At 36.3% G+C, this 13,733-nt stretch overlaps 1 protein-coding gene across 1 annotated transcript; it reads left to right on the top strand.

Annotated features, from left to right (window-relative positions):
* Nucleotides 1–299: 299 nt before the first annotated feature.
* On the top strand, nucleotides 300–12,605 carry selp (selectin P). The gene is made up of 17 exons (XM_056480601.1): nucleotides 300–373; nucleotides 607–673; nucleotides 2,174–2,542; nucleotides 3,920–4,027; nucleotides 4,103–4,288; nucleotides 4,693–4,881; nucleotides 6,050–6,235; nucleotides 6,447–6,632; nucleotides 6,783–6,968; nucleotides 7,062–7,250; nucleotides 7,821–8,024; nucleotides 8,412–8,597; nucleotides 9,233–9,418; nucleotides 9,596–9,781; nucleotides 9,965–10,168; nucleotides 10,961–11,083; nucleotides 12,359–12,605. Exons 2-17 carry the CDS (start codon nucleotides 607–609, stop codon nucleotides 12,421–12,423), a joined length of 2,820 nt encoding a protein of 939 aa, XP_056336576.1. The 5' UTR covers nucleotides 300–373; the 3' UTR covers nucleotides 12,424–12,605.
* The last annotated feature ends 1,128 nt before the right edge of the window (nucleotides 12,606–13,733 follow it).

Raw genomic sequence — 13,733 nt, 5'->3', positions numbered from 1 at the left:
TTCTTCTAAAATGGGCATTTTTGGCGAGCTCCTGTATGTGTTTAGTAAATCCACTTTTATGGCAAAAATAGGATGTTTGCATTGCCTTTAAAGTGAAATAATTGAACAAAAATATTGGAGGCTGAGGAAAAATGCTCATTATAGGGCAAAATTTCAGTTTTTTTTTGCATCTGAACTCTTCAATTGTCTCTTACAAACAGTTGTGAAATGTGTCCTTTTAAGGACAGCACTATTACACAATTTCTTATGACTTGTTTCCCATGCAGCGCAACTGTTTAAATAGTAAATCACATTTGACAGTAATTTTATATGCATTGCTGTATAAATGTCCTTTCTGAATTCATGCAAATAAAACCAAATAGTGTCAAAAAAGGTAAGGCTTGCTTTTTATTACAGTTATATGTTTGTATGTTATATAGGGTATGACTCTAAAAATGAACTTTTAAAGCATTTAGACCTCTGAACCCTTTAATTTAATAACATGCATAGGTAATTAGTAATTACCTATTATTTTTTATTATCATATTACCTATGTTATTAATTTAATTTTTAAATGTGAAAGTTGGGTTGGAAAATAAATCACATGCATTTCTCACATATCCTCAGATGGTTTTGTTGGTGCATATGACTCTATTTTCTGGATGCCTGGTATTTATGACTGGAATGTATAATGGTATGTTCTCATTAAATTTATTTCTATATTGACATGTTCACACCAAGAACTAGAACTATAATGATAACCATATTAGCATCCACCCACCAAACCAAGGATCTGTTTTAAAAACAGTGTGTACTGCTGCTCATCCAAATTTAGATTTTACAAGAAACTACTTTAAAGACATGTATATTAAAATCTTAAATTATAATCTTTGCAGAACAGTTTTTTTTGGCTGTTTTGTTATAGATTAATTTGTGACAGAAAAATGCATCAAAATAAAAATAAAATATATTAAAAAAACAGTCAAAATGGATTTGGGTGTCACATGGTTGTTATGACATTGCACCTAAACACAGGCCTATTGAAAGAGGTGGTTCTTTTCTTCCAAAAAAGTGGACATTTTTGCAGTTATTTGCCTTGTTTTCTATTATGAGGTTAAAATACTGCATTTTAGTGATATTTTAAGGACATTGCTGGATTAACTTGTCGGATGGTGACCACACTTTTTGATGTACAAAAAATATTCCCCACAATTTTGTTGAAGTGCTTACAATACTATTTGACTACGAAGTGTGTATTTACAAATTTGCATTTGAACTGTAAGTTTTTACAGTTTTTTACATAATGTTATGAGATTAGCATTTAAAAAATTTCATAAAGAAATATGAAAATTTATTAACATCAATTTATCATCAATCAAAAAAAACATATTAGGAATCTGTTAAAACTTGTTTTAAATTAAAAACTTTAGTCTATAAGTAGGCTCACACGAAATCGTGTGTAAATTTGTAAAGGTATGTAAATTTATATTTATTCAGTTTTTTAATTAATTTCACTAATATTATTGTAATATATTATTAGTTATATTAAAATGTCCGTATGATTTATTTACAATACAGTTTGTAAAGTAATATTTTCTATCTTTTAGTAGATATATTATATGAGAGCCTTGCTTTGTTTACTAAATAAGTGGATCTAATTGGATTTGCATTGTAAACATTAAATAAAAGTTAAAAATAAAGAATTATTTCATATATTGTTTCATATGTTTTTAGTTATGATACTGCTAAAATCATTCCACATAAATCCACAGATTTTTTAATAAAATTCTCCACAGAAATAGCAAAAAATATTTGCAGATTCTGTCTGGCCCTACCTAGGCAAATAACAAACTGGACAGCTCATTCAATTTTCTATTTGAATTTAGCCATTTGAATAAATAAAAATTAAATTTGTTTTAAAGCCTTCTTCTATCGGTTATTTTCATAATTTATGAAGGAATAGTAGTCAGAAATGGGACAAATGAGCTTATGTGGGGACTTTGTCAGTCGGAGGTGGGTCTTTCGAACCACCCGAACCCCCCTTGGCTAATTTTGTAGCATTTTTAGACAGCAAGGTGCCATACACTACATTGATTGAATAAGTTAATAGTTATTTAGGCGATTACCGATGAAGTCCTTGGTGTGAACGAACTTTAACAGGCACATTTTAATGCCACGCATCTGTGTTTATCAGTCGAGGCCTGGGCTTACCATTACAACATCGACAGTAATTTGGACTGGACAGCAGCTCGTCAGTGGTGTCAAACGCATTTCACAGATATGGTGGCCATCCAAAACCAGGCAGAAATTGCATACCTCAACGAAATTCTCCCTTTCCATCGGGCATACTACTGGATTGGCATTAGGAAGATTGACGGCCATTGGACATGGGTTGGGACCAAAAAGCGCTTGGTCATCGAAGCAGCAAACTGGGCGACAGATGAACCGAATAACCAGGGGACTGGAGAAGACTGTGTGGAGATTTACATCAAGAGGAACAAAGACACAGCCAAGTGGAATGACGAAAGGTGCAGCAAGAAGAAAGCAACTGTGTGTTATTTAGGTGAATTATTTTATTTGTAGATATATTTAGAAAGTTTTAATATGTTATATGTTTATATATGATTTAATATACTAAATAGACTCACCGGCCACTTTATTAGGTATCAGCAACTCGATGCATTTAGACATGGTTAAGAGATGTGCTGCAGTTCAAACCGGGCATCAGAATGGGGAAGAAAGGTGATTCTTTGAACGTGGCATGGTTGTTGGTGACAGACAGTCTGAGTATTTCAGAAACTCCCAACCTACTGGGATTTTCACACACAACCATCTCTAGGGTTTAAAAAAATAGAAAATATCCAGTGAGTGGTAGTTCTGTGGGCGCAAATGCCTTGTTGATGCCAGAGGTCAGGGGACTGACCAGACTGGTTCGAGCTAATAGAAAAGCAAAGGTAACTCAAATAACCACTTGTTACAACCAAGGTATACAGAAGAGCATCTCTGAACGCACAACGCTTCCAACCTTGAGGTGGATGGGCTACAGCAGCAGAAGACCACACCGGGTGCCACTCCTGCCAGCTAAGAACAGGAACCTGAGGCTACAATTCGCATAGGCTCACCAAAATTGCACAGTAGAAGATTGGAACAATGTTGCCTGGTCTGATGAGTCTTGATTTCTGCTGCAACATTCGGATGGTAGGGTCAGAATTGGCATCAACAACATGAAAGCATGGATCTATCCTGCCTTATATCAACGGTTCAGGCTGGTGGTGGTGGTGTAACGGTGTGGGGCATATTTTCTTGGCACTCTTTGGGCCCGTTAGTACCAAATGAGCATCATGTGAATGCCACAGACTACCTGAGTATTGTTGATGACCATTCCATCCCTTTATGACCACAGTGTACCCATCTTCTGATGGCTATTTCGAGCAGGAGAATCATCTCAGACTGATTTCTTGAACAAGACAATGAGTTCACTGTACTCAAATGGCCTCCACAGTCACCAGATTTCAATCCAATAGAGCACATTTGGGATTTGATGGAAAGAGAGATTCGCATTATGGATGTGCAGCTGACAAATCTGCAGCAATTGCGTGATGCTATCGTGTCAATATGGACCAAAATCTCTGAGGAATATTTCCAGTACCTTGTTGAATCTATGCCATGAAGGATTAAGGCAGTTCTGAAGGCAAAATGGGGGTCCAACCCAGTACTAGTAAGGTGTACCTAATAAAGTGACCGGTGAGTGTACGTACATGTGATTACATATGATAATGTACATCAGTAATTATTTAAACAGCCTTTTGTTGTGTAAGAGTGAATGATTTATAGCCTACTGTACTTGAGTGGTCATTTCAGTAAAGCCTGAATTTTGAATAGCTATTTGCTGTTGAATTCAAATTTAACTTTAGTATTATACAGATGTTATTGATTGCAGCCTCTTGCACTGAGACGTCCTGCAGTGAGCATGCTGAGTGTGTGGAGACTATTGGAAACTACACATGTCAGTGTGACCCTGGTTTCATGGGCCCACGCTGTGATGATGGTGCAGTAGATCCAGTCCAAACTCAAAATCTTCATTGTGTGTTTTCTTGCTGAGTGACCATTTACACTATTGCAGTTGTCCAGTGCCAGCCTGTTGAAAATCCACAACAGGGTATTGTGAAGTGTGACGGCGTCTTTGGAGTGTTTCATTTTAACTCATCATGCCAGTTCCAATATGCCACTGGGTTCAATCTGGAGGGGGCACAGAGGATACACTGCTTGGCATCAGGACATTGGAATAATGCCCTTCCTGTTTGTCATGGTATGGATTAAAATACATTGCTATGCATACATTGCACTTCACAGCTTATAAAAGGCTCTTCATTGTCCTTGCTGATCCACATTAACATTCATGGAACTTTTCAGTCCACAAAAGGTTCTTTAAGGTAGGTTCTTCTTTATTTTTAAGTGTGTTCAGTAACTCTATTTATTAGCTTATATGCAAGTGATGAATTTCTGTCTGCATGTTTACAGTAAAGACGTCCTGTACCGATGACCAGTTTCTTTATTTGTTTCTTTGTAATTATTTGTGAAAAATACTAATGATTTCTTAGTGAAAATAGTTTTAAAGTCATTTTCAGGGTGGATAATAAACAAAAAACTATGCAAATAATTATTGATGAATTGTTGATATTTTTACTTGTTAAAAATGTTGTTCTGTTACAGCTGTCAAATGTCGGCCAATCATTGATGTCCCTCGTGGTTTGACAATGATCTGTACTCATCCGCTTTCCATGAATAGCTTCAACTCAAGCTGTGAGTTTGAGTGTAAGGAGGGTTATGAGCTCAATGGTTCAAAGACAACCTGGTGTGACCACACTGGCCACTGGACAGACAAATCCCCCACCTGCACAGGTACAGAGCTGCTGATTCATAAACACTGAATATAAATGTAGACTAGGCTGAACAAAGGCAACATAATGGACAGATTACAATTACCTGCAGTGTCCCAGCAAGCATTTTTTGTTTTTAATAGATGTCTAATAGACGTCTAAACTTGGTCGTCTTGGCTAAAACCAGGCTAAATTTGGGCTGTTTGTGAAAATCTAACAGAGGTGTAAGAATAGCCCAAAACTAGACTAGTCATTAGATAAACAGAAATGAATAACTACACATATAAAGTCTGTCTAATCTGTCTATTTGACGGCTAGTCTAGTTTTGGGCTATTCTTACATGTCTAACAGATTTTCACTGACAGCCCAAGTTTAGCCTTGTTTTAGCCTAGCTGTCTACGCTTAGATGTCTATTACACATCTATTAAACACAAAATTGTTTGCTGGGGTACTGTAGTAAGTGCTGATGGCAAATAATAGTGCACTTCCCGTCATTTCTTGTGAAACATTTTAATGTTGGGTAAGACTGCTAAGACACACTCTGGAACTGTATGTACTGTTTTCCACAATTAGAAAAATCTCCACTGAAACCCCATCATCTCTCCATCAGATTCTTTCATCTTGTTAAAGTATTTTTTACAATGTCTTTTTGCCTTGTACTAATGTAAGTAAAAGTTATTTCTCTTGTTTTGAAGGCTCCTAAAAGCTCAATGTTTATATTTTTGAGGGCGATAAAGCCATGAATGGCATATTTAGTCAATGAACAATAAAGATATTAAAGGAATTTAGATTAAAAAAAATTATTACAGCTTTAAAGTTTGTGTAAACCAGAAGTTGAGACTTTTATTTGTTGCATTTTATTTTTTTTATTTGTTGTATTTTCAGTTGAAACGGATTGTTGAGTAGGGGGCGGGGCTGTCTTTTTGCATTATTTTCCCATAGCAAACTAACAGAGGGAGCGTTGTTAAGAAGGTCGTGATGCCAAATCGACGTCAATAGAGAAGGATCGTCACTCCAAACGCAAAGCAAATGATCAGACTTTAATTAAAAATTTAATTTAGTTGATCAGCTTCATTCAGCATGGATTAATTGAAGAATAAAAATATGCATTAGTAAAATAAACCTTGTACATTTTTGTAATCCTTTAATCATCATAACCATTTAATCAATATGTTATGCATTTATCACAGTGGTGACCTGTGATCCACTCCTGGCCCCTGCAAATAGCAGTTTGACCTGTGCTGATCCACTGGGAAAATCCTCCTTTCTTTCTTCTTGCAATGTTACCTGTGATGAAGGACACAAACTGACAGGAGGAGCCACACTAACTTGTCAGGGAGACAGCAACTGGTCAGCACCGCTGCCTAAATGTGAAGGTGAGTTAATGGAGCATACACGATTCCTCAGTGTCATACTGAGCTATCGAATCTACATTTGCATCCCAATGTGAGCTCTGGAGAAACAATGTACTATTAAAATATGGATTCTATAGCTCAGTATGACATTGATGAATCATGTATGCCTCATTAACCCACCTTCCTTAAAGCATCATAATCATTTAATCAATACGTTATGCATTTATCACAGTGGTGACCTGTGATCCCCTCCTGGCCCCTTCAAATAGCAGTTTGACATGTGCTGATCCACTGGGAAAATCCTCCTTCCGTTCTTCTTGCAATGTTACCTGTGATGAGGGACACAAACTGAGAGGAAGAGCTACACTAACTTGTCAGAGAGACGGCAACTGGTCAGCACCGTTGCCTATATGTGAAGGTAAGTTAATGGAGCATACATGATTCCTAAGTGTCACTGAGCGATCGAATCTACATTTGCATCACAATGTGAGCTCTGGAGAAACAATGTACTATTAAAATATACTATTTCATACTCTAAAATCTCTGTTTTGTTTAATCAATTTGGCAGTGGTAAAGTGTGACCCACTGAAACCCATCCCGAACGGCTCCTTCCAATGTCATGACTCTGCTGATGAGTTTTCTTATGGCTCCACTTGTTGGTTTAAATGTGATTATGGTTTTGTCAACAATGGTACAAATTCAACTCACTGCACCAAACAGGGGAACTGGAGTCATATATCACCTATTTGCCATGGTATCCATCATTATTCACTGTACTAACATATCTTCAGTTAATGTATGCTCGACATATTCAGTTTACCATGTTTTAATCCTGGATTCTCCACAGCTGTACAGTGTCCTCCCCTCTCTGATACGCCAAAATATGGAAGTGTGAGCTGTATTCACCCCCTGTCCACCAATAGCTACAACTCCAGCTGTGAGTTTCAGTGTGAGGAGGGTTTGGAGCTCAGAGGCACAGATTCCACTCATTGTGATCACACTGGGCACTGGACAAACACAACACCTATTTGTACAGGTTTGCTATCGGTTCTTATCATTATGCATGATGTAACAACAATGAACTACAGTATGTGGAATATTATTATTTAGTTTGCATACAAAGCAATCATTTTAAAGCATAGTTCACTCAAAACTGTCAGATCTGTTAGATTTTTCTTTCTTCTGTTGGACACAAAAGAAGATATTTTGAAGGAAACTGGAAACCATTGACTTCTATAGCATTTGCTTTTCCTACTATGGTATTCAACTTTCTTCAAAATATCTTCTTTTGTGATCAAGTAAAGATAGAAACTCATAAGGGTTTGGAACCACTTGAGAGTTAGTACATAGTGGGTAATTTTTCTTTTTTTTAAGTGTTCTGTCCTTTTAAGTAATATACATTTAATATGCATTTTATATTGCAATTTATGAAATTGGCTGACCCAATTATACACACTTTATATACTTGTGTGTATCCAAATTGACCTCATGGTTTACATCTTTAATTCCACAGGAATGGAGAATGTTTAGTGTATTTAACTCAGTACATTATCAGACTACTATAGATAATGATGACAATTTATCACTGATATTATTCACATTTCAGCTGTTGCTTGTGACCCTCTCGTCACCCCTGAAAATGGCAACCTGACCTGTGCCGATCCATTGGGGAATTTCTCTTTTCGTTCTTCTTGTAAGGTTATTTGTGAGGAGGGATACAAACTCAGAGGAGATACAATGCTCAACTGTCTGAGTAATGGCAACTGGTCAGCACCAACACCTGCAGTGTCTTTAAAATCATTTAAAGAGTGTCTTTAAATCATTTAAATGAAACAATTACAATCACTGGCACGATTTGAAATTCATGTTATGGCATGTAACTGAGTGAAACAAATTCTACCATTACTATTACAGAGACACTGGAGTACAATTTGTACAGAAGATGTGACAGTAGTGACTGTAGGAGCATTGTAATATAACATCAGTTTTTATAAATACAGTATATGAACAAAGTATAGGATAGGAAATAGTTCCTGACAAGACTGACCTGTTAATAAATCAAAAACATATAATCTCCTCTTGTCCATGTGCAACATACAAGATTTCCTCAATCAAGTGACATCACATATTTACAATAATTACTAACAAATTGGTATAAAAACATGCCTGTATAAACTTGCTGTTTTTATCTTTTTAGTCATAAAATGTGAAGCTCTGGAGTCTGTCCATCATGGTTCTGTACACTGTCATGACCAGCTGGAGGAGTTCAGCTATGGCTCTGAGTGCTGGCTTGAGTGTGAAGCTGGATTTGCTTTGAATGGAACTAATTCCACTCACTGCACCTCTCAAGGGAAATGGAAGCAAACGTTTCCTGTCTGTCAATGTAAACAAACTCTTGTTACTTTTAAATAAGATGGTTAAAAGAAAAACAGACCTTATTGTGCTATCAAATCTTGTTGGAAAGTTAAACGCATGTGAAAAAACACATGTTTGTGCACCACAAAGTTGTAATTATATGAGAATCTGGGAAACTCAGGATTTTCTTTGAGGGCTTCACAGGGGATAGGTTAGGGCTGTCCATGACAGGCCAATACTAATGGGCCAACATTTAGCCATTAATCAAACTCTCAAGGGCCTGGTCTGGGCCAGACTGCTCTAGATAACACCAGGCCAAAAAACGTGGACTGTCCAATAGTGTGGGGTCACACAGAGCCCGCAATGAGCCTGCAGCTCTGGGCTAGCCCGCACTGGGCCAGTTTAGATATGGTGTGGGCTTGCCCTAGCTCACAGTGCCTGGAAAAAAGCAAGCATGGGCCCTGCACAAACATGTTTGCTTGGTTAGAAAAAAATATTGCCCTTAATAATTTTCTGAAAACATCCTGTTTTCACACAAATTTTTAAAAAAAATTTCAACTTTTTAGCTTTTATTTTTTAAGTGCGTAAATAAAGCATAATTTTTAGCACGGCTATATTCAAAGTAAAGTTGTGTCACAGATCTTTTGATTTTCTGTCCAACAGCACAGCAGTGCAGCTCATTAACTGACCCCTCTCATGGTAGTTTAACCTGCACACATCCCCATGGCCAGTTCAGCTTTGGTACAGTGTGTGAAGTGAGCTGTCAGGCAGGCTTCAAACTGCACGGCACACCCAAGCTGGAGTGCTTGAAGATGGAGAAGTGGACAGACACCCCACCCTTCTGCTTGGGTAATCACCGATGACTCTTCTCCTTTTCCATTTCACATCATCATGTATATAATCGTTGTATATCTTGTAATAATTTCTGTCCCCCATTAAATGTTAAAATATTAAATCTAAACTTCATGACATGACCAAGGGAATCAGATTATGTCCGCTAACGTTTAATTATGTTTTTTTACATAGCTCAAGAGTGCCCTCTTTTGAGCGCTCCAGAAAATGGCTGGATGAATTGCTCTCATCCTCACTCTCTGTTTAGCTATGAATCCCGGTGCCTTCTGGGATGTCAGACTGGCTTTGAGTTAACAGGAGAGCCAGATATGCAGTGCTCAGCTTCTGGGAACTGGAGTCAGGAGATGCCTTCGTGTGCTGGTACTCGACAAACACAAAATAATTTGGGAACCATTTCTTATTAAGGAACATTCTTACCAGTCTAACTAAACTGTTATAATCTTTTCCTACTAAAAAACAAAGTAAAAATAGCTTGCTAGGCTTTCCCTATAAATTATGCACTGATACTTATATATACATTATTATTTCTTCTTTGAATGGCAGTTGTTCATTGTGAACACCTCTGGCTCACTTATCTTTCTGATCTGGGACCTCCACCCTCAATGAACTGTTCCCACCCCCATGGAAACTTCAGCTTTGGATCTCAGTGTACGTTCTGGTGTGCAAAAAGTCATGAGCTCAATGGAACCAGTCAGCTTGTCTGCACCTCCAATGGGTACTGGACCCATTCACCACCCATTTGTGTTGGTAAGGCCAACATTATTGTATGACCAAGAAAATATACATTTGAACAGGCAATTGAACCAAGTGTGAAAGCACTCTTAAGGGGATAGTTCACCTAAAATTTAAATTTTCCTCACCATTTACTCACTTAAAAGCTCTGGGAAGTGCTTAGAAATGTGCATTTTTATTTAATGTTCGACGTAAACTCAACTGAAACACAAAGACAGGACGGGACATTTAGAACCTATAGGTGGGAGCTTAACATTTATACCATTCAGTTTGGCTTATATTCACATGTGTTTATATAAACCCTTTGATTTGAACACTCTTTGATGTGAATAAATGAACGATTTCAGCATGCAGTATTAGGATCTTGAAAGGGGCGGGACAAATCAAATATTAGAGAGCATTTGATTGGTTAGAAAATTTATGAGTACGAGGAGACCTCAAAAAAATTATTGAGTCATTTTCCTGGAAGTGCCAAACCAATGCTTTGTGAATGTTTATTCACAAATGAGAAATTTGTCACTGTTTTGGAGCACACTAGATTATAGTAAAATATATTATTTTAGGACTAATATTAGATAATTGAAAGGATGTTGGGAAAAACAGCCATCAATATCCATAATACAAACAAAAGCTGTTTTCCCCCAATATTCTTCAGTATGTCTTTCTTTGTGTTCAACAGAAGAAAGAAACTCAAACAAGCTTGGAGTAAATGGAAGGAGAGATAATAATGGCAGAATTTTTGGGTGAACTATCCATTTAATTGCACTTACAAAGGATGCCCACTAAAAACACATTGTGTGTTTTCAGTAAAGGAGATGTCAGTGAGTGCCAGTATGCTGATATATGCTGCTGTGGGAGCTGTTTCTTCAGCTGGTCTACTTTTACTGGGAGGACTCATGTTTTTGTTGACTCGCCAATTCACCAAAAAGGGTACAAAATAATTCTGTTCCTCTATTGGAATAATTTTAGCTTATTTTGCTAATTTTAGCTTATTTAGCGAATTTTAGCTGGTGGGTATTTAACAAACAGCTCAAACCTGCTAGCGAACCTGTTTGTAATATTTAGTTTGGGTTGCTGTAGTAGGTTGGGTCAATTATGTTTTGATCTAATGCAGCAAGGATCAACATGTATATCCAGGAACTAGGGAGTTTTTTCACCCAAAATATTAAGTAGTTCTGTTATAACATATAATTCTTTTTTAAATATTTCCCAGATGACGTTTAACAGAGCAAGGAAATTTTCTCAGTTTGTCTGATCATATTTTTTCTTCTAGAGAAAGTTTTATTTGTTTTATTTCAGCCAGAATTAAAGCAGTTTTTCATTTTTTAAAGACCATTTTAAGGTCAAAATTATTAGCTTCTTAAGCTATATTTTTTTTCGATAGTCTTCGGAACAAACCATCGATATACAATAACTTGTCAAATTACCCTAACCTGCCTAGTTAACCTAATTAACCTAGTTAAGCCTTTAAATGTCACTTTAATGTCACTTTAGGCTGTATAGAAGTGTCTTAAAAAATCAAGTCAAATATCTAGTAAAATATTATTTACTGTCATCATGGAAAAGATAAAATAAATCAGTTATTAGAAATGAGTTATTAAAACTATTATGTTTAGAAATGTGTTGACAAAATCTTCTCTCCGTTAAACAGAAATTGGGGAAAAAAATAAACAGGGGGGCTAATAATTCTGGCTTTAACTATATATATATATACATACTTGTCATTTCCTCCAAAAAAAACTGTAGAGATGAACACGGGAGGTAAAGAAAGCGTTTTTATCAATTTAATTATCGGCTATGAAGCACATGTTTGAATCATCAATAATGAAGAGTGCTGGTGAAATGGTTATGAAAATCACAACAGGGAGAATTAATTTGCTAAAACAATAACTACAAAATTATTTTGTTAGAGCTTACTTAACTATAACATTATATATACCTATAACTTATGTAACTATAGCTTATTTAACCCAAAACGTTTTTAGATAGTATTTAAGTACGTGTGTGTTTTTTTGTTGTTGTTGTTTTTACAGTCGGCATCAATGGTAACTAAAACTGTGGTTATAATTTTATTTTTTCAAATTAAAAACAAAACTGGAACATTATTAGGACAAGTAAAAGATGAAAGAATGTGTTTTCTGTTGAACTTATTCTTTAAGCTGTGTTATTTTCAACAAAATCCTAACATTTTTTTTTCCACTGCAGCTCATTACAGTCTGAATAAATCCTCGTTGGAAGGAGATTTGAACCTGGCATTCGAATTAAATTGAATCTACATCAGTTCCAAGTAACTTTGTTCATGTTGTTTTTTACTTGCTATAAATTAATAACTGAACAGAATTGTCTTGTGTGTTTAGTATCAGCCCAAGTCAGTACTCAGTAGAGATACTTTCCCACTATCAAAACAGCATTTATACTATTTCCATGCTAATAATAAAATATTATCAGGTGATGTGCAGGGTCATTCTTCATGGCACTCCCACTAGGTATGAAAGAGACAGTATAAACACTGCCAGAAACACCATGTTGTCCAACCGCTCACATACCCACTGTTTCATATATAGCCTCACCCTAGAGCAGACACCCAGGCCAGGACGTGCTGTCTCTGGGCCCTATGCCCACTGTCACACTCAATACGGCCTCTAGTTGCCCTTTCACCTTGTTCTTTCTATGTGAGAGGTTTTAGGGTCAGAAGCCGGAGAACAATAATTTGTATATATTTTTTTGTAATATTCTGTTTTATTTACCATTTATAAGACATTTAACAAAAACAGCATGCACAATACCAATAGATACAAAAAAATACAGAATAAATTACATTAAACCCCCCCCCCCCCCCCCCCCCCCTTCAAAAAGGAGGGATTGTCTCAGTTACCAAATATATATACATATATTCACACAACATATGTAGCATAAACAGAAGATGACAATATTTACATTTTTATAAAGCCAGTGTCATGAATAGTCATTAGAGATGAAAATGTACAAACTTAAAATGCTTAATTCCCAAGAGTCTTAAGACAGGTCTCTATGTGGTTTCAGCTTTTTTCTGTTTCAAGAAGTTTCAAGATGTAGTTATTCCAATTGAATGATATAAAGCAACTCGTTCAACCATCTCGATAACAGGGAGCCTTTGTAGAGTTCCAATTAAGTAAGATCCTGTTTTTAGCTGTAATCATGTCAACAATCAGGGCTTGCTGTTGGGTTAACGGAAAGGTGCCCATTATATTAGAATATCCAAAACTAGCCCAATTGTAGTAAGGTTGGATATTGGTTTCATAAGCACTGGAAAACAATTCAAAAATGTTGGAGCAAAACTCATAAAGAACAGGACAAAACCAAAATAAGTGTGCCCAAGTCCCTTCTGCTCCATCACATCTGTCACATTTAGGAGATACAGAAGGAAATGTTTTACCTAATCTAGTTTTAGAGAAATGAAGACGATGTAAAACTTTAAATTGGATTGATTTGTATCTCGAATTTATTGAAGCTTTCTTTATTCTGATCTCATCAGCCACTTCTTCATTCAAATCCATGGCCCAAGCTGTGTTAATGTGCTTAGTGCATATTGGTACCTCAA

This window comes from Danio aesculapii, chromosome 20, assembly GCF_903798145.1.
Source record: "Danio aesculapii chromosome 20, fDanAes4.1, whole genome shotgun sequence".
Lineage (NCBI taxonomy): Eukaryota > Metazoa > Chordata > Actinopteri > Cypriniformes > Danionidae > Danio > Danio aesculapii.
Note: the sequence above shows the minus strand (reverse complement) of the source record. Positions and strands in the feature narration are given on the sequence as shown.

Excerpts from the sequence above, each read along its gene's own strand:
- selp (XM_056480601.1), top strand. The coding sequence starts at position 607 with ATGGTTTTGTTGGTGCATATGACTCTATTTTCTGGATGCCTGGTATTT. Across the intron at positions 6,633-6,782 it reads ACCGTTGCCTATATGTGAAG|TGGTAAAGTGTGACCCACTG; the intron begins GTAAGTTAATGG and ends TCAATTTGGCAG. Across the intron at positions 9,782-9,964 it reads GGAGATGCCTTCGTGTGCTG|TTGTTCATTGTGAACACCTC; the intron begins GTACTCGACAAA and ends TTTGAATGGCAG.